Source organism: Vicugna pacos, chromosome 21 (assembly GCF_048564905.1).
Source record: "Vicugna pacos chromosome 21, VicPac4, whole genome shotgun sequence".
NCBI lineage: Eukaryota > Metazoa > Chordata > Mammalia > Artiodactyla > Camelidae > Vicugna > Vicugna pacos.
In genome coordinates this window covers 25,414,554-25,431,878 of record NC_133007.1, presented here as the reverse complement: position 1 = coordinate 25,431,878, position 17,325 = coordinate 25,414,554, and the positions used below count along the sequence as shown (strand labels likewise).

The window sequence follows — 17,325 nt, the reverse complement described above, 5'->3', positions numbered from 1 at the left end:
GTGCGGCTTTGTGCAGCAGCCTGACCCAGGGCGGGCGCGGAGCGGGGGACGTTTACGTCAGTGCGCCCAGGCCCAGGCCGTTGAGGCAGGGAAGCACCCCCCCTCAACAACCCACGGGCTAGAGAAAGCGCGAGTATCTAGGTGGGCGGCCCCAAAACTTCAACCCCCGCCGTTGCCAGGCAATAGCCATTCAGTTCGGTTGCTGGGACACGCGTCACCATGGAGACGGCTCCGCGCCGCGCAGTCTGAGTATTTAAAGAGCAAGCGCGCGCAACGCCCGGGCGTCGGAAAGCGGCCTTCCGGGATACCACGGTCTCCCCTTCTTCCTTTCCCCCTCCCCCTTACCATCCCTTCAACCTCTTCCGAGCGCCAAGCCTTTCTGGCCTCCAAAGTGAACCCAACTCCCCAGCGCGTCCCCGGTTCTCGGGCTGGTCCGGCTTCAACCGGTGGGGAGCGGGATCCCGGGCCCCGGGCGGGCGGGAGGGACGGGACGCGGTGCAGTGTTGTTCTCTCCCCCGCCAATATTGCACTCGTCCCGGCCTCCGGCCCCCCCGGCCCCCCGGCCTCCCCCTCACCCCGAGAGGGGCAGTCCCAGCCCTCCTGGCTGTCGATCCCGGCTGTTCTTAGACTGGAGTTGTCGCCGCTGCCACCGTGAGTAAGTGGAGCTGGGAGGACTTTTGTCATCCTCCTACCAGCACCCCATCCTTCACCTAACCCCTCCTCCGCGTCCTTCACCTAACCCCTATCCAGCACCTTCCTCACCGTGCCCCAAACTCAGCCAAACTTCCTCTAGATTTCTCACTTCCACTGTACTAGCCCTCTTTCCTACCCACCTCAGGTTTTTTTCCTGCTCCCCACTCTATCCCAGAAAAATCTCTAAAATAAGTAATTGCACTGGCTTAGAAAACAACTGGAACTTTATGGCAATGTGCTGTTATCTTTCCTGGGGTTAGTGCCTGAGAAATACCCCTTGAAAACTTCCCATCTCCTGATCAGTGGAGTCACCAACCCTCAGGGGCTGAACTCCTGGTGGGTACCAGAGGAGGGTCTGTATTTGGCTGAGGAGCTGTAGATTAGACCCCAGGGTCTCCAGAATGGACCCCAAGGCCAAAGAGTCTAAAATCAGGATTCGGAATCCGGTGGCCACCTCTTCACACTCTTCCCTGGAGCAGCTGCCTCCGGAATGGCTCAAAGTCCTCGGGCACTGTGTCTGAGGAAGGAGATGTGATTAAGGTCAGAAGATGTGACTCTCCCATGAGGGCATGAGAGGTCAGGCTGATCTCCTTCTAGAGCCTCACCATTGCATCGATACTGGAGATTGGACCAAATGATGTTTTCTTGGGAGAAGCAGAATACACCAAGACGCCCCCCTCTCATGGATGTGTCAATGATCACCCCAGAATCCGCCACTAGCTGGGGCCCCTCATAAAGCTTCACCCTGTCCAGGATAGGGGTGTCCATTGGTGCTATGGTGCCAGTGGGCACTATGCCACCATGCCCCAGCCCAGCTCATCCCCAACCGGCCTTTGGGCTCACCAGGCCAGAGAGAGAAGGGAGGTGGGTAAGAGGGAGGAGGGAAAGGGGAGGGAAGGGGGTGCTTTTCTCAGGCCTAGGGCCCCTGGTCTTTGTCCGGCCCCCTTTGCATCTCAAAGCAGCAGCCGCATTCCAAGCGAGGATTGGGTTGCCATGACGATGAGCACAAAGGGCTGGGGGGTGAAGTCACCCGCTTCCCAGGCTCTAGTCCACCCCCTCATCCCCTGCCCTGGCGCCCCACAGCCCCAGGCACCTTAAAGGGGAACCAACTCAAGTCCCTGCACTCTGGGCTCCTGACCATTTCCCCTCCCTTCCCTGTCATCCCCACCAACTAGGAAATGCAAACTTGTGGACAGAGTGCTGAACTGAGGGGCCTGGCTCGGCTACCAAGGCAGGTGTGGAGTCTGGGCCTCGGTTAGGTCTTCTGTAAATAAGGATCCCTTCCAGGTCAGACACTTTGATGAGGCAGGTTCTGGGCTGTACCAGTGACAGGGCCCGATGTAATGTGCCTCTCCACAGGCTGCTGGGGGTAAGAGGCTTCCAGAGGCACCCTCATTTTACAGAGGGGAAAATGGAGCACAAAAAAAGGACTCGCCCAACATTGTCTACAGGTTCTTGGCAGCACCACAGCCCAGGCTGCCTTATGTTAGGAGGAAAGCAGGGCCGGAGTAGTGAGTCTGCGGTGAGAGGGGAGACGGGGAGAAGGGGTCCCAGTCCAGGCCCGTGGCACCAAGGCACTGAGGACAGGGGACGTCACTGGGGAATCCCAGCTAAAGGTGAAGGCAATGCCGGGCCTGGGGTCCCTCGGGAGGGCTCAGCTCCTCCCCTCACCGAATATAGCCAACTTGAGGCCGGTGCAGCAGCTGCCAGCGGTAAGAGGTCTTGTCACGCCAGCCCACATTTCGTGGGTCGGTCCACAGCAGTCGTACCTGATCAGGGGTGTGGCCAGTGTGCCACAGGGCATTCCTGAGGTGCTCGCCTGGGCCAGACACTGATGTTACGGCCTACGGGGCATCAGCAAAGACAGTGGGTCAACCACAGGCTCCGAATTAGGGAAGACAACGGGTTGGTAAGTGCGGGTGGAAAAGGAAGTCAGGAGAATATTCTGGAGGCCCAGGGAGCCAACCTCCTGGGCAGATGTCTGGGTAAGAGGGTTCCCACTGAGGCAGTGGGGGAGGCCCCAGGGGTTGGTGGGAGAGGCTTCGGGAAAGGGCCCTGGCTTGGGGAATCTGGGCAGTGTGGGACCTTGAGCTGCAGCCCGGGCTGGGCAACAGCCCGGAAGGGTGTGGCCTGCCAGTAGGTCTGCTCCGTTTGCTTCCACATGACCACGTAGAAGCGGCCGCTGTCCTGATAGCTGAAGAGAAAGCCTGCGTAGTCATCGTCAGTCACTGTGTTCACGTGGAAGGTGCCTTCAAAGTCCACACCATTGAAGGCTGTGTATCCTGGGGGCAGGCGGGTGGGCGGGATCAGGGGCAGGGGCAGCAAAGCAGCTGGTGGCCCACTGCGGGGTGCGGGTAGGGAGGGATGCCTGCTGTATGTGTGACTAGCTTGCCCCCCATCCTCTGCCTGCAGGATCCCTCCATTTGGAAATTACGAACATTGTTGAATTGGGTATCCCTTACATACCAACTGCCAGGCCGGGGTCACTATTCATGGTCTGAACGATTTCCATGCCCTGGTGGTATGCAGGAAGAAGAAAGCCCTGGTCCAGGTGCGCTGCCCCCGCTAGGCCCTGCCTGTTGGTCTCCTATCACAGCACCCACCCAGCCCACTGCCCTAGTACCTGGTTGAGCACGACCCAATTTGGGTCAATCTGAGCATCACCCTCAGGATCCAGGACGACGGTCTGATATGCCCGAAAATCCGTGAGGGTTACCTCTGCACTTTCAGGGCACACATCCAGGGGGTCGACTACAGCATCATTGTCAAAGTCATCCTCACACACGTCACCAACACCATTGCCTGGGCAGCGTGAAGCCAGGCGCTCAGGAAGGCCCTGGCCACTGCCACAAGCCAGCACTACCACTTCTTGGGCCTTGCGTTGCTGACACCTCTCCCCACCCTGCCTTCCCTCACTCCCCAGCAAGGCCTACCGCCCCTCCCTGAGCAAAGCCCACATCAGTCCAAGCCTCTGGGGACCCCAGCCTCACCATCTGAGTCCTTCTGATTGGGATTGGGTACCAGGCGACAGTTATCAGGACCAGGAGGCACGTAATCTGGGATACCGTCATTGTCATCGTCCCCATCACACTCATCTCCAAGTCCGTCATTGTCTGAGTCCAGCTGGGAGCTGTTCGGCAGCTGTGGGCAATTGTCCTTGGTGTCCTGATGTCCATCCCCATCACTGTCCAGGAGAACAGGCACCAAATAAAGGCTTTTAAAGGTACCACATTCTTCCCCACTCTTCTTAGGAGTCTCTCTGGGGTATACCCTGCATTCAGCCAGACCCCTTGAAGTCAGCCAAATGAGGTGAAGGTCCAGCAGGAGGAATGGAAGGTAGACTATGGGAATGACCTCTTGCTCAACAGTAGTGGAGAATTAAGATTAGACCCCAGAGGGAACTGAGAATATACGAGGAAAGTAAAGTATCCCCTGTAAGACCTTCCATCTTTTGGCCAAAACCCTACCTGTCTTCATTGGTGTCACAGACATCCCCCACCAGGTCACTGTCTGCATCTGTCTGAGAGAGAGGGATCTGTTCTCACCATCTCCTTTTGTTAACTCCAAAGAGGCTAACCTGACCGCTTCCCATCCAAAGGGCTGGGCTCCATCCACCAGTCACCCCACCCCTTCCCTGCCCTCTCCATTCCCCTGTACCTGGGTAGGATTGCTCATTTCAGGGCAGCTGTCGCAAGCATCTCCCACCCCATCCTCATCCCTATCTGTCTGTAAGGGGTTGGGCACTTTAGGGCAATTGTCCAATCCATTGGGGATGCCTAGAAGATATGAGGGTAACACACGGTTATCACTAGAATGTATCACACTCTTTCTTCTAGGTTGGTGAAAGCCCTGACTTTTGCCTCCCATCCAGAGGACAGCTGCTCAGGAAATCTGCCTGTCCCTTGTCTCATCCTCTTGCCCAGTCCCTGCCTAACCCCACAGCCTACATCATGTTCCCACTGACATCCATCTCATGCACAATGACTTCCCCCAGCATCACCCTCCCCAGATTCTCAGCCTCCCTGCCTCATTCCCACCTGTCTCCAAATTCTTACAGGTTTCCCAGCCACCCCCTCTGCCCCAGGCCTGCACCATCCCCATCCACGTCGTTGTCACAGGCATCCCCTTCCCCATTGCCATCTGTGTCCTTCTGGTCATTGTTGGGAACGTTGGGGCAGTTGTCACAGGCATCACCAAATGAATCTGTATCTGAGTTTTGCTGGTCCTTGTTGGGGAAGAGCCGACAGTTGTCCTGGGGTGAAGGGAGAGAGTCAGGCACCTCTTAGAGCCACTGGCCACCTTGCACCTTCTTTGTCCCTGTGCCATCCTCTACAATCACCATTCCTGTGATGGACCACCTACTTGGCACAGTCCCACCCCCCCCAACCTCCATGTAATCCACCTCATCCTGGGCACCAGGCTTATGTCTCTTTAATATGCAGTCCTAGGGACCTTCCTGGGGAGCTGCCAGTGACCAAGTGGGGACAGAGTTATGGGATAAGGCAACAGAGTTGCAGAGGAGCTGGAAGGGGCAGGACATCTAGGAGCCACCTCAACATTCTTGATCCCGTCCCCATCAGCATCATCATCGCACTGGTCCCCTACGCCATCATTATCAGCATCTTCCTGCCCAGAGTTGGGTGTCAGAAGACAGTTATCCTAAAGGATGGGGGGAGGAAGTTGATGGATGAGTTCTCTCCTGTCCCAGACTGGGGCGCCCTATCTGCTCACTCGCCACCGACCCCCTGCACCTGCTTGCAGTGTTTGTTGTTGTCCATGCAGGGCAGCGCCTGGTCTGGGTAGCCATCGATGTCCGTGTCAGGCCCACACACATTTCCGTTCCCGGCCCAGCCCACGTTACACTGGGCAACATGAAGGGTAGGAGTTAGTGGCCTGGGCTGGCTCCCCACATCCCCCCTTTTCCTGCTTCAGGCTCTATTCTCACCAATCAGTTTCTGGGCCCAGGCCCCACTCCCTTTCCCATGCAGGCCCCCATCCCAGCCCCTAAACATGTTTACTAGCCCTGCCCCTTCCCCCAGATTCCCCTTTTCTTCCAAGCCCCGGCCCTAGCTCACCGAGCAGGACACTGCACCATTGCGTTCAAAGAGACAGTGCGCGTGGACATGGCAGGGGCTGTGGGCTGGGCTGTGGCAGGTCCGGGCTGGGAAGCAGCCGTGGCTCTGGTTGCCCAGGAAGCCCAAGCGACAGGGACCACACTTGAAAGAGCCCTAAGGGTAGGGAAGCAGCGTCTCGGGAAGGAGGATCAGCCTGCCAGGTAGCTAGGACCAACACAGTCCCACCAGGGGTGGAGGAGGGGCCCTCACAGCTAATATGCCAGGTCAATCCCTTATATCCTGTAGGGTCTCCTGACAACCTCTCAAGGTGGGGAATAGTCCCATTTTTTCAAGTGAGGATGCTGAGGCAAAGAAGGTAAATAACTAACTAAAGGTCATGGCTAGTAAGAGGCAGAACCAGAATTCCAAACCAGGTCCACATGGGACACCTACTATGTGGAGGGAGGAGGGGGGAAGCAGGAAGTCTGAAGAGGGGGTTGCACATCCCCACCGCCCAGATACTCAGGGTGTTAACTCACCACAGTGTTGGTGCAGATGGAGTTTGGGTCACAGCCACCATTGTTACCGTCATTGCATTCATCAATATCATTGCAGACCTGAAGGGGCAGACTTTGGGTAGAACCATACCTGCGGTGGGTCTCCTCCGATACAGGAGAAAGCACTGGTATGGCCTTAACTGTGAACATGGACATGAAGCACAGGCCCCAAACCAATGCAAAGCCAGTAGCCTCATCCCGTTTATCTCAAAGGCTCCACATTCACCCCAGAAGCCCCTGACCCCCCACAAGGCCCAAATCTCTTATCCACATACTCTACCCAACCTGACCTGTTTGCTGGCCCGGGCATAGTCGATGCCCACACCAGACACCCGTGTGCCTTTGTAGCCTCGAGGACAGGCCTCACAGTGGAAGCCAGGCATGGTGTTGATGCAGCTGGAGCCCGGGAAGCAGGGGTCAGCATGAGCACACTGGGGACCAGATGAGACGGAAGAGGTCAGGCCACTGCCTGTGATCCTAGGGCCACTGCTCCTGGTCTCCCGTTTGCAGGCCTCCCCTCCCCATCCTCCTCATGCTCTGATCCCACCCCAGGCCGTCCTGTAGGTTCCCTCCTGGCTGACCTTCTCAAATTGCCCCTGCCACACTCCCAGCCCCTTTCCTGCATGGCCCTGCAGTCTTCGCCCCGGCCCTCCCGCCTCCCACCCTTCCCACAGTTCTTTGGCGGTCTCTACTCTCTCTTCAACTCTGAGCTCCTCTGCTTCTAACCAACATTCACCCCGCCTTCTTGGGCCTCTCCTAACTTCCTCACCCCCGCTTTCTGTGCCCTTCCAGAGTCTGTCCTCCCCCACCTCATTGATGTCAGTGCAGTAGGTGCCGTTGCCCTTAAGTCCGGGGGGACAGGGCCCACAGCGGTAGCCAGGGTACTCGTACACTTCCATGCAGTCTACGCCTCGGAAGCAGGGGTTGGGGCTGCAGTGGGAACGCTGTTCATGGAAGCCTGGGGGCAGAGGGGTGAGCACAGTCAGAGCTACCCAGATTTTTTAAAAAAATTTTGAGGATTAGGTTTATTTATTTTTTTGATGAAGGTACTGGGAATTGAACCCAGGACCTCATGCGTGCTGTGCCCTCCCCAAGAGGTCACTGTTTAATTCACCAGCAGTAGAGGCCAAAGCCGTGCGGCAGGGAACACAGTGATGGCACCTGGAGCCCTCCCCTACTCTCCCACTCACCGCACACCTGACACTCCATGATGGTGTTTCGGATCAGGGACATTTCTTTCACCTGTTAGACAGAAGAATGGGGAGGAATCAGCTCTCAGCCTCTGCCACCCCATCCCAGAATCAGCGCCACCCTTCACCGGCCCACGAAACCTGGTCTCGGATATCATCCCGCAGCTCTACCAGGATCTGGTTGAAGAGGGTGAGTTGAGTGACCAGCGCCTTGGTCTGCTCCCCTGTCAGGGTCCAGGGTGTGGAGAGGCTCAGAAGTGGGGCACCAGCTCTGGCCTCTTTCTAGGTATTAAGCCAGGTCCTGCCACTACTGCTCACCCCTCCCCCACCTTTAAACCCCACCCCATTCCTGGCTGAAGGAGACTGGGTTGCAGGCAGCTGGGCCTCCTCCCCACCCTCATGCCCCCTCCACCTTTCCATGGCCTACTCACCTAGGATGGAGTGGAGTGCATTGGTCACTAGAGAGGACAAGAAAACAGAGGGTGGAGATGTGAGGAGGGGCCTGGCTGGTGAAGAGGAGGAAAGGAGGGACAGGAACAAAAGGCTAGAGCCTTGGAATAAAGGTATGCGTGGTGTCAAACTGTGGTTGAAATACAAATCCTCCTGGTTCCCAGGCATGGTAGTGGCAGGTGGGATCCAAGTGAGACATGACTCAAAGGAGGGCCAGGGACCCAGTGCGTTACATTTACCTCCCTCTTAAGATTCCACCACAAGAATGCTTTCTTTGAAATGGAGAAGCGGGTGTTTTATTTATGCGAGAGCCTCTGAGCATCTCTGTCAGGCCAGGCAGATGAGCAACACTCAAAGAAACTGCTGGTAGGGGACAGACAATGATGGGAACTAAAAGACCCAAGACCCTTCGCTCAGTTAACCAAGAAAGACCAAGCAGTTAACATCTTCACCTTTATTCAGGGTTCTTCAGAGTTATAGTCTTTTCTCAGATCTTTTTTTTTTTTTTTTCTGGCCAACCTGGTAGGCAGGATGACCTTAACAGGGAGATTTTTTTGACCCATGCTTCCTGGGGTGGTGGTATTTGAAGATCACAGGTCAGAGGTGAAGGAGATTTGGGTGACAGGGTCAGAAGCCCCAGGAATAGGTAAGCCAAAGGAATTGGTATTAGTGGAGAGACAGGTCAAGAGGATGGGAGTCACCAAAGTTCACAGAACCTGGGGTCCAGGATATCAGCTAACAGAAGTCTCTGTGTTACCTGCACTGTGAATGGACTCATCTCCCTGGAACGGACACTCACTCAGGGCTCCAACCCGGGCCATGGACCCGCCCAAAATTATTTTCATAGATTCCACGAAACCCTGGGGGGACAGGAACAGAGTTGGGTGGCAGGACCTACCAGCTCCTCCTCCCATCAGTGCAAACTGTATCCACAGACATGCAGAGGGTCCTCCCTTCCTGCTCACCTGCATCCTTAAATAAGCCTTCTGTCCAGTCCTAATCTCCAGCCCATTGACCTCTGCTGGAGGAATGGGGGCCAGTGCTGGAAGGCCAGCATGCTGGTCGCCCAGTTTGCAGTCCACATAGAGCTGCAGGGCCGGGCTGGGTCTGGATGGACCTCGGAGTCGCAGGAGAGCCGTGTGTGTGCGCCCATCAGCCAGGCCTGCTTGCTGTAGGTTCACTGCGTGGACTTTGCCATCCTCCCGCTGGTACCGCACCAGCACTGCCCAGAAGGGGAGGTCAGTATGGGCACGGTCCACACCCCTGTCTCCCAGTTGAGCCTTGGATCAGTTCTTCTGAACACCAAATCTCTAGGGCTATCGTTTCATATTCAGCTAAGTATCTCTAGACACCTTGTACATAGTAGATATGTGCTAAATGTTTTTCTTTTTTTTTTTTTCAATGGAGGTGCTGGGGATTGAATCCAGGAACTAATGCATGCTAAGCAAGCGCTCTACCACTGAGCTATATCCACCCCGCCAATAAATGTTTTTCAAATTGGTTTAAAGACTAGGACTTTCTTAGTCATTGGTAGCATCAGATCACTCTATCCCCTGCTAGAATGGCAGCTGGTTCCGTACCAACTGAACTGTCCCAAGGGTCTGAGGGACCTCTCTATACCACTAGTGGGGCACAGAGACGTGCCTCCCCTTCCCCCAGGCACACCCACATACAACGTGCTACCCCTACAAATGCCTCACCCGGTTGTTTGGGTGCCTGGCCTCCTGAGGTTCCTCCTACGCACCCCTTACCAGGTGCCCCTGGTGCCTGGGCACAGCCCAGAGTGCTCAGAGGGATCACCACTGCAGGAAAGGAGATGCCCACCAGTCACCTTTATTGATCTTGCCCACGACAGAGGCCTCCAGCCACCGTGTGTTGTCTTGGCGAGAGTAGAGGCCGAAGAGGACACCGCCCTGCTTGGGGGGCAGGCGGAAGGTGGACAAGAGGTAGATGTCCCCAGCAGTGAGCAGGGCTGTCCGGATCTTCTCTGCCACAGCTACCATCTGCCTGGACTCGCCCACAGTCAGCAGGTCAATCACTGGCCAGGCAAGGATTATCAAGGTCAGGCTCCTGTCAAATGCTAAGGCCTGATCTTTCCTTTGAACCTTCAGGGTGGCATCCTTCATCACTACCCGATAGTGTTAGCCATCACCTCAAAATCCAACCCTTGTTGCTATCAGAGGACCAGGCACTGTGCCTTTCTACTGCCACTCTCTGGGAACCTGGCAGGCTGAGCCTCACTGGGAATTACAGAAACAGCGCCCTGCAAACTTGAGATGCCCCCACCAGGTGGCGCAAAGGAGTCACTGTGCTGATCCCAGGCAGGAGTAACACCTGGTGCCCACAGTGCAGAAATGGGAAGGCAGTTTCTCTTATACACTGCTGGGTTTGGCTCATTCCACACCCTAGTGTCCCTCCTCCCATACTGAGGGTTCAGTACACTCGCTCTAGATGAGGACAGCTGCCCACTGAAAGCTCTGACCCTCCTACTGTCTGGCTCTCTCCCATAGGAACATAGGACCCAGCTCCTCTGCCTCCTGTGTCCTAGCCAGTCTGTGGTTTCCCTTCCAGCCAGTAAAGAATCTGTGCCTGTGTCATCTGCTCCAACTACCTCTCCCACATCCACAGGCCCATCCTACAACCAGACCTCCAGGAGAGACCAGACGTCTCCATCCCCCCTACCCTGCCCTCCCCCCCATCCCCCCGCCCCAGCTCTTAGGCAGCCAGGAGCTCAGGGCTGGAATAAGCCCACCTCTGAGCTGCTCTGCGAGACCCTGGGGTGCCTGGGGATGCTCAGACACCAACCCAGCCCTAGCATCCAGCTCCTGAGTCCTTTACCCTGGCCTCATGCTGAACCTGGCAAGCTCCAACTCATCCATCACGTTCTGGTGTCAACTCCTCCCCCCCAGGGCCATAATTTCATCAACTCTTCCCTCCCGTTCAATTTCAGGACTCTCCCATCTCCCCTTGCCCACATGTTCCCTGCTACTAAGCTGGGGGCAAATGGGGAGGAGACAGAGAGGGGTCTAAGAGGATGGAGACAGGCTTACCCTGCAGGTCCTGACTGGCAGATGCGAAAGTGCAAAGGAGGAGAAGAGCCAGGGCCCCCCGAAGTTCCTGCGTCTCCATGCCGCTCAGCCGGCTCACTACCCCTGGCAGGCAGGCGGCTTGGGAGGGGAAAAGGCTAGGCGGAGAGCAGGAGCGGGGGGCGGAGGGACTGGAAGGGGGAGTTGAAGGGGGGGGTGCCGGCAGGCGGTGGGGGGGTGTATGAAACAAAGAGCTGCCAATCACCCTGGAGGCATCCCCAGCTCCGGGAACCAGGGGCACTAGGGAAGTGTCCTGGAGGCCTCCTTGCCTCCTGACTCTCTAACGGTGCTCTCCCCCAGGTGCCTCCTTCTCTCCCGGCATCTCGCTGTTGGGGGCTGCTACCGAATGCTACTGTTTTCTGGAAGTCACAGTTGGGGAAGGCAGGAATCCTTGGCAGGGGCAGTGCCAGGCAGTGGGCATTATTCCACAGTTGGCATGAGAGAATTCCAAGGGAGTGGCCGAAACTAACTTGCTATAGTGCCCAGGGGATGTCCACATGGCATGAAGTTTGCTGCTCTGACTAAGCAAGTGCTTTTTATTAGGGTTAGGGTCCCACGACTTGTGTTTGTTACTCCATTTTCCCTCATTCCTAGGAAAACTTGGAGTCTGGAAGCGTCCAGAGAACCGGCGGAAGAGTCTGAAACAGTGGTCAGTGAGGTTGGAGTGAAGGAAAGAGGAAAGGGACACCAAGGAGAGAAGTAGACCAGAGGACAGGCCAGGGGCCGGGGGCGATACTGGGAACACTGGGGGTACTGGCGAACAGGCTGTGACCCGGATGAAGCGGAGGGGCGCCTTGGTTCCCGTTACCAAGGCAACAGCTCGCGAGCCCCACCTCCCCTCCCCCACCCAGGCCCCAGCCGGGCCTAGCTCCGTCCGCCGCCACCGCCCCTGTTTTGTTTCCATGGCGACAGGAGGCGCGGGGCAGGCTCCAAACATAACGCGCTGTGGAAAACATGCAGCTCGGGGGACCCCCCCGCAGCCCCCGCTCGGGGCTGAGCCCTGAGGGGCCCCGGAGCAGCCTAGACCTCTCGCAGATTTGCGAAGGCCCCCAGAGCCCGCCCAGGAGCACAAAACCCCCTTCTCCGGGGCCCGCCGCGCCTTCGGGGGTTCGGGACTCCCCTCGGCCGAAGCGCCCTGATTCTGCAAGGCGCGCCGGGCTGAGAGCCCTTCCCCCCTTCGGGAGTCGCCTCTGGATCAGGCGGCGGCCGCCTTCCCCCGAAGCCCTGGGCTCCGCCCCACGCCGTCAGGCTGCCTCTCGGGCCGGGACAAGCCGCGCCTTCCTGGGGGCCTCCCCCGGCTCCCCACCGCCAGCGGCTGGATGGCCGGGGGGCGGATCCGCGCGGTGGAGGGTTGAAGCGCAGAGGGAGGTGCTTCCGGGACAGAGGGCGGGCAAGATGGCGGCGCCCATGGAGCTGTTCTGCTGGTCAAGGGGCTGGGGGCTGCCTTCAGTGGACCTGGACAGCTTGGCCGTGCTGGTGAGGGATGGCGCCGGCGCCCTTTGCTACGCCCTGGTGGACTGGGGAGGGGTCCTGGACTAGCCGATCTTCCGAATTTTGTCAGGGCGCCTCAGCACAGGCTTAGTGGGGGAAAGTGAGGCAATCAACGTGCCTGGCCTGTGTGGGCTCAATGTCCTGTGCCATAGCAGCCTAGGGTTTGTTTAGCAATAGAAAGAGGCCTAGTCACGGGTTCAGGAGATGGGTTTTAGTCCTTGCACATCCATTTATTGGCTGTGTGACCTTGGGGCGATCCCTTCTCCCTGGGCGCTGTTTGTTTATCCGGAGATTTACTAAGGCTGGACCATCTCAGGATTCTCCGGCTTGGCGTTGCTGCCTTTTCAGTTTCCCTTTCCTCCCTTTCACTTAACATTTTTACTGAGGTTATTGTTTATTGAACCAAAAGGCCCACAGCCAGGCTCTGTAGAAAGAGCTTTGGAGTCAGACTAGTTCACTCATTCACTCACTATTTTATTTAACAAGCATGTACCAAATGTTGGTATGCAAAGATGAATAGCACTTGATTGTTCCCCTGGAGTTGTCTACAGAAAGGTAGACATGTCAGCAAATAAATGTAATAAAATTTTCAGGTGTTATGGTATAAGTAGGAAAAGGCCATAGAGCCTGCCAAGGATGGGCATGGTTAGTGCTTCCAAATGAGGGGAGGCTAGGTGTTCACCAGGTAGATGGCAGGAAAAGATAGAGGGAAGGATTTCCTTGGCTGACTTGTAATCCTGGACATGTCCATCACCTCTCTGAGCCCTGTGTTGCCCATTGTAAAATGGGAACAGTAATGTCTACCTCTTTTTTTGTGAGGCAATTACTAAGCATAGAACATAGCACAGACGGTATTAAATAAATGTTATTTCTTTTCCTGATTCCCCTGTGGGGGCCATGTCCCTGGCCTCTGCCTTCTGCTTCCTTCCCTGCAGACTTATGCCAGATTTACTGGTGCCCCACTCAAAGTGCACAAGATCACCAACCCCTGGCGGAGCCCTTCAGGTACCCAGTGTCCCTGGGGGGGTGAGGAAGGAGTGTACAAGGGGAAGAGCAGGAGACAGACAGGAATGTGGTGCAATTATGTATGGATAGGCAGCTAAGGGTCTGGTGGACACACTTCTTTCTCAATGTCAGGAACTCTGCCTGCCCTTCGGACCAGTCATGGAGAGGTCATCTCAGTACCACACAAGATCATCACCCACCTTCGAAAAGAGGTAGGTGGCTTGGGTAGGGGGGCTGCCAGTGAGAGAAGTTCAGTCAATTCAGGGCAACACACATTTATTGAGCACCAAGTATATGCCAGACTAGACGCAGGTGACCCAGAGTTTCAAGGACACAGACAATGTTGCTGTGAGGTAGTAAGTCAAAGGCTAGAGATTAAACTGAGGCACTGTGGGGGCATCCAGAGACACAGCGCCTTATGCCTTCTGGGTGAGGAAGGGAGAGATGAATGGGCTGATAACACACGGAAGGGAAAAGAGAGTAGGAGAGAACAGCTGGCTCAGATGAGGCCCTCAAAGATGGGACCAGAGGGAGATTTCTAAGGGCTGTTGCCCTTTTTTCAGGGACTGGGTTTGGCTGAATATGGGGCTCAGGGTAGACAAGGCTAAGAGCTAGGGTTAGGGTGGGGGGAATTGAAAGAGCTTTCCAAGAGGAATGGGGAGGCCTAGGCTATGTTTTTCACTCTGTCGTTGGCTGTGTGACCTTGCACAAGTTGCTTAACCTCTCAGAGCTGTAAACTCCTTACTTGCAAAAGTAGGGGGCTCAGCCAGAATGCTTTCCAAGGGCTCCTCTAGCTTGGTTCCAAAAGAGAACACGTTGTCAGAAGGGGGAACCCTCTTCTTCATTTCTACTTTCTCAAAGGTGGAGGAACTAGGGAGTTAATGGAGGCTTGAGAGACATGGAGAGAGGGAATTCAGGTAAAAGCCAAAGTTCCTGGCTGGGGCTGGGCCACTGTTTCCTTATATATGACCATAGCTTTTTCAGTTTCCAAAGAGCTTTCTCCTAACAGAGTCACATTGAGAGAGATTATTACCCCCATTCTGCAGGGGAGAAATTGAGGCTCAGAGAGATTTAAGGATTCTCGAAAGGTTATTTGGGGACAAAGTCTATTCAGGATATGAAGGAGGGTGCCGAGGAACAGACATTAGGGCCTAGGAAGGTGTGGCAGGCCGAGACCTGGGGGTATGGTTGGAATGTGTGTGTGGTGGTGGTGGCGCCTGGGCCATGGAATGAAATAGAAGAAACAGCCAAGAGCTGGGCTTTGGGAAAGCAAGCCAGGGGGCCCTAGACATGGGTTCACTGGGTCCCAGGAGCATGAGGATGGCATCCCCTAGTTCCTGAGGCTTGACTGAGGCCCAACCTGCATCTGGGCTCCACTTTGTTAGTTTTGTGGTGTCTGGATCGGGGAAGTTACTGTTAGAAAGTTGCCGTCAGCAGGCATCCTGCCAGCTTTCCGTGGAAACTCTGGGAGCTGCTCCTGGTTTGCGGCTGGGCCTTCCTTCCTCCCCCCAGTGGGCGCAGGACCTTGACGGCCAGCAGGCTCCAAGGTCCAGGCTTCCCGCCAACAGCAACAGGCTACTGACTGGGCCCAGGCGAGGGGGCCTCAGCGAGAAAAGCTCCTTGCTCTACCTCTGCTACACTCAGAGGTCAGTGTGGGTGGTGGCAGACAGGAGGCCTCCGTCCTTGGGGAAGTGTCCCTGGGGTCCCCCAGCATCCACCTCACAGTGAATGTTTCTTCCACAGAAGTACAATGCTGATTATGATCTGTCAGCCCGGCAAGGGGCAGACACCTTGGCCTTCATGTCTCTGCTAGAGGAGAAGCTGCTCCCGGTGCTGGTGAGTGTGCACAGACCTCCCAGCATGAATGGCCAGCAGGGGAGGGGGTGAGGCATACACACAGACACCCCATACACACACACAGGCTTGGAGCAGCGTGGGGGTCAGAAGCCCACCCCGAGTCAGGCAGGTGCACTGGCTCAGACTGCCTCTTCCTTCCTCCATACCTAATCCAGATACACACTTTTTGGGTAGACGCCAAGAACTATGTGGAAGTGACCCGGAAGTGGTACGCAGAGGCTATGCCCTTTCCCCTCAACTTCTTCCTCCCTGGCCGCATGCAGCGGCAGTACATGGAGCGGCTGCAGCTGCTGTGTGGGGAGCACAGGCCTGAGGATGAGGAAGAGCTGGAGAAGGAGGTACCTGGGACAGGGGGCTGTTGTATGAGACGAGCCCCAAGGATGACAGCCAGGAATGGGACTGCCTGGGAGAGGTGGCGGCGCTGTTCCCGCAGCCGCAAGCCTACCTTGTGTCTTCCCTGTAGCTGTACCAAGAGGCTCGGGAATGCCTGACCCTTCTCTCTCAGCGCCTGGGCTCTCAGAAATTCTTCTTTGGAGATGCGTGAGTCTGACTCCAGGGGAATCATAGGTGGCTTGGAAGAAGAGACAGGTTCAGATGTAGCCACAGGGGCTGGGGTGGGATCAGGTTGTGCACACAAGGTCCTCAGGCTCAGGACAGACACTGGGTCTGATGACAGTGGGGCTATGTGTGGGGCCTGAGCCGCCTCAGTGGTACAGGGAGGGTGGGAGGGCTGCCAGGTCCAGGAGGGGCCTGCAGGGCTGTGGGGCACTCAATGTGCCCTTTATGCAGCCCTGGGATAGAGTCCCATTCAAGGCCAGCCTGGCGCCACCTGGGGCGCCCTCCCCACACCACGTCCAGAACTGTGTCCTCTCCTCCCCCGGTGGCCCCCGGCTGCCCAGAGCCCCACTCTCAGGGCCAACTCTTCCTCCCACTCCATCTCTCCCCCTTCTCCATCCCACCCTTCTCTCTGCTGCAGCCCTGCCTCCCTGGACGCCTTTGTCTTCAGCTACCTGGCCCTGCTGCAGCAGGCGAAGCTGCCCAGTGGGAAGCTGCAGGCACACCTGCGGGGGCTGCACAACCTCTGTGCCTACTGCACCCACATCCTCAGCCTCTACTTCCCCTGGGAGGGAGGTAACGGACAGATGGTGGAGGCTTGGTGCTAGCCCTGGGGAGAAATGGGCAAGGATCCAGGAGCCAGCCCCCGAGCCCACCTTCCCTTCTTGCCCCTCAGCTGAGGTGCCACCTCCACACCAGACACCAGCGAGCCCGGAGAATGAGGAGGAACCATACCGGCGCCGGAACCAGATCCTATCTGTGTTGGCAGGTCTGGCAGCCATGGCAGGCTACGCCTTGCTCAGTGGCATTGTTTCCATCCAGCGGGCACCGCCTGCCCGAGCCCCAGGCACACGGGCCCTGGGCATGGCTGAGGAGGATGAAGAGGAATGATTCGTCCTCATGCTCCCAGGACTGATTTTTCTACTGTGATGCATTCCAGAGGCCCCATGTTTCCCCATCATTGGGATGGCTGGAAATGGGGTGCCACCCCCAGAATAAACCTGCTCACACTGACTGGGGTCAGACATTCTCTCCTTTAAGGGGCTGCCACTTCTCCTAGCTGGTGCTGGTGGGCCCATCTGGGTGCTTGAATCTACCCACTTGGCGCTTGGCTTCTTTTGCTGCCTGTGCCCTGATGCTGACATCTACATGAGCCCGGTCCTGCATCTCCAAGAAAGACAAACAGTTCCCAGTTTTGGGTCCAGCTTTCCTAGTCTCTTCCTTTCCTTAACCTCTCTCGCCGCCGCCCCCCCACCCACCCTCTGTTTGTACAGACAGTGAGCTCACTCTGGGCCCGGGCCCAGTTTCCACAGGCAACCAGCGCACAGCACACGCTCACACAAGCATGGGGGTGGGGGACCACTGGGGCTTCCCAATCCTTTCCCTA

At 56.7% G+C, this 17,325-nt stretch overlaps 2 protein-coding genes and 1 long non-coding RNA gene across 7 annotated transcripts; 2 read left to right on the top strand and 1 right to left on the bottom strand.

Moving 5' to 3' along the window:
* Nucleotides 1–899: 899 nt before the first annotated feature.
* Nucleotides 900–11,146, bottom strand: THBS3 (thrombospondin 3). 3 transcript variants are annotated; one of them, XM_006214653.3, is made up of 23 exons: nucleotides 10,995–11,140; nucleotides 9,776–9,982; nucleotides 8,910–9,166; nucleotides 8,702–8,804; nucleotides 7,926–7,952; nucleotides 7,636–7,718; nucleotides 7,495–7,546; nucleotides 7,114–7,262; nucleotides 6,595–6,735; nucleotides 6,287–6,364; nucleotides 5,769–5,921; nucleotides 5,445–5,555; nucleotides 5,245–5,352; nucleotides 4,786–4,945; nucleotides 4,351–4,469; nucleotides 4,161–4,213; nucleotides 3,684–3,877; nucleotides 3,317–3,495; nucleotides 3,160–3,208; nucleotides 2,779–2,975; nucleotides 2,365–2,537; nucleotides 1,299–1,438; nucleotides 900–1,210 (listed from the first exon to the last, which is right to left on the bottom strand). In XM_006214653.3, exons 1-23 carry the CDS (start codon nucleotides 11,071–11,073, stop codon nucleotides 1,152–1,154), a joined length of 2,871 nt encoding a protein of 956 aa, XP_006214715.1. In that variant the 5' UTR covers nucleotides 11,074–11,140; the 3' UTR covers nucleotides 900–1,151. The 3 variants fall into 3 exon arrangements, with proteins under 3 accessions (XP_006214715.1, XP_015103665.1, XP_072802533.1); XM_015248179.3 differs by lacking the exon at nucleotides 1,299–1,438 and having other exon boundaries at nucleotides 10,995–11,146; XM_072946432.1 differs by lacking the exon at nucleotides 7,636–7,718 and having other exon boundaries at nucleotides 7,502–7,546.
* LOC140688084 (uncharacterized) lies at nucleotides 1,542–3,919 on the top strand. 3 transcript variants are annotated; one of them, XR_012062807.1, is made up of 4 exons: nucleotides 1,542–1,924; nucleotides 2,867–2,938; nucleotides 3,106–3,244; nucleotides 3,718–3,919. It is a non-coding gene; the product is annotated as an uncharacterized lncRNA (long non-coding RNA). The 3 variants fall into 3 exon arrangements; XR_012062809.1 differs by having other exon boundaries at nucleotides 3,617–3,919; XR_012062808.1 differs by having other exon boundaries at nucleotides 1,542–1,928.
* Nucleotides 11,147–11,875: 729 nt separating the features above from the next.
* MTX1 (metaxin 1) lies at nucleotides 11,876–16,952 on the top strand. The gene is made up of 8 exons (XM_072946430.1): nucleotides 11,876–12,506; nucleotides 13,457–13,526; nucleotides 13,659–13,738; nucleotides 15,270–15,362; nucleotides 15,539–15,721; nucleotides 15,847–15,923; nucleotides 16,360–16,514; nucleotides 16,615–16,952. The coding sequence occupies exons 1-8, from the start codon at nucleotides 11,985–11,987 to the stop codon at nucleotides 16,827–16,829; spliced, it is 1,395 nt and encodes a 464-aa protein (XP_072802531.1). The 5' UTR covers nucleotides 11,876–11,984; the 3' UTR covers nucleotides 16,830–16,952.
* Nucleotides 16,953–17,325: the final 373 nt, after the last annotated feature.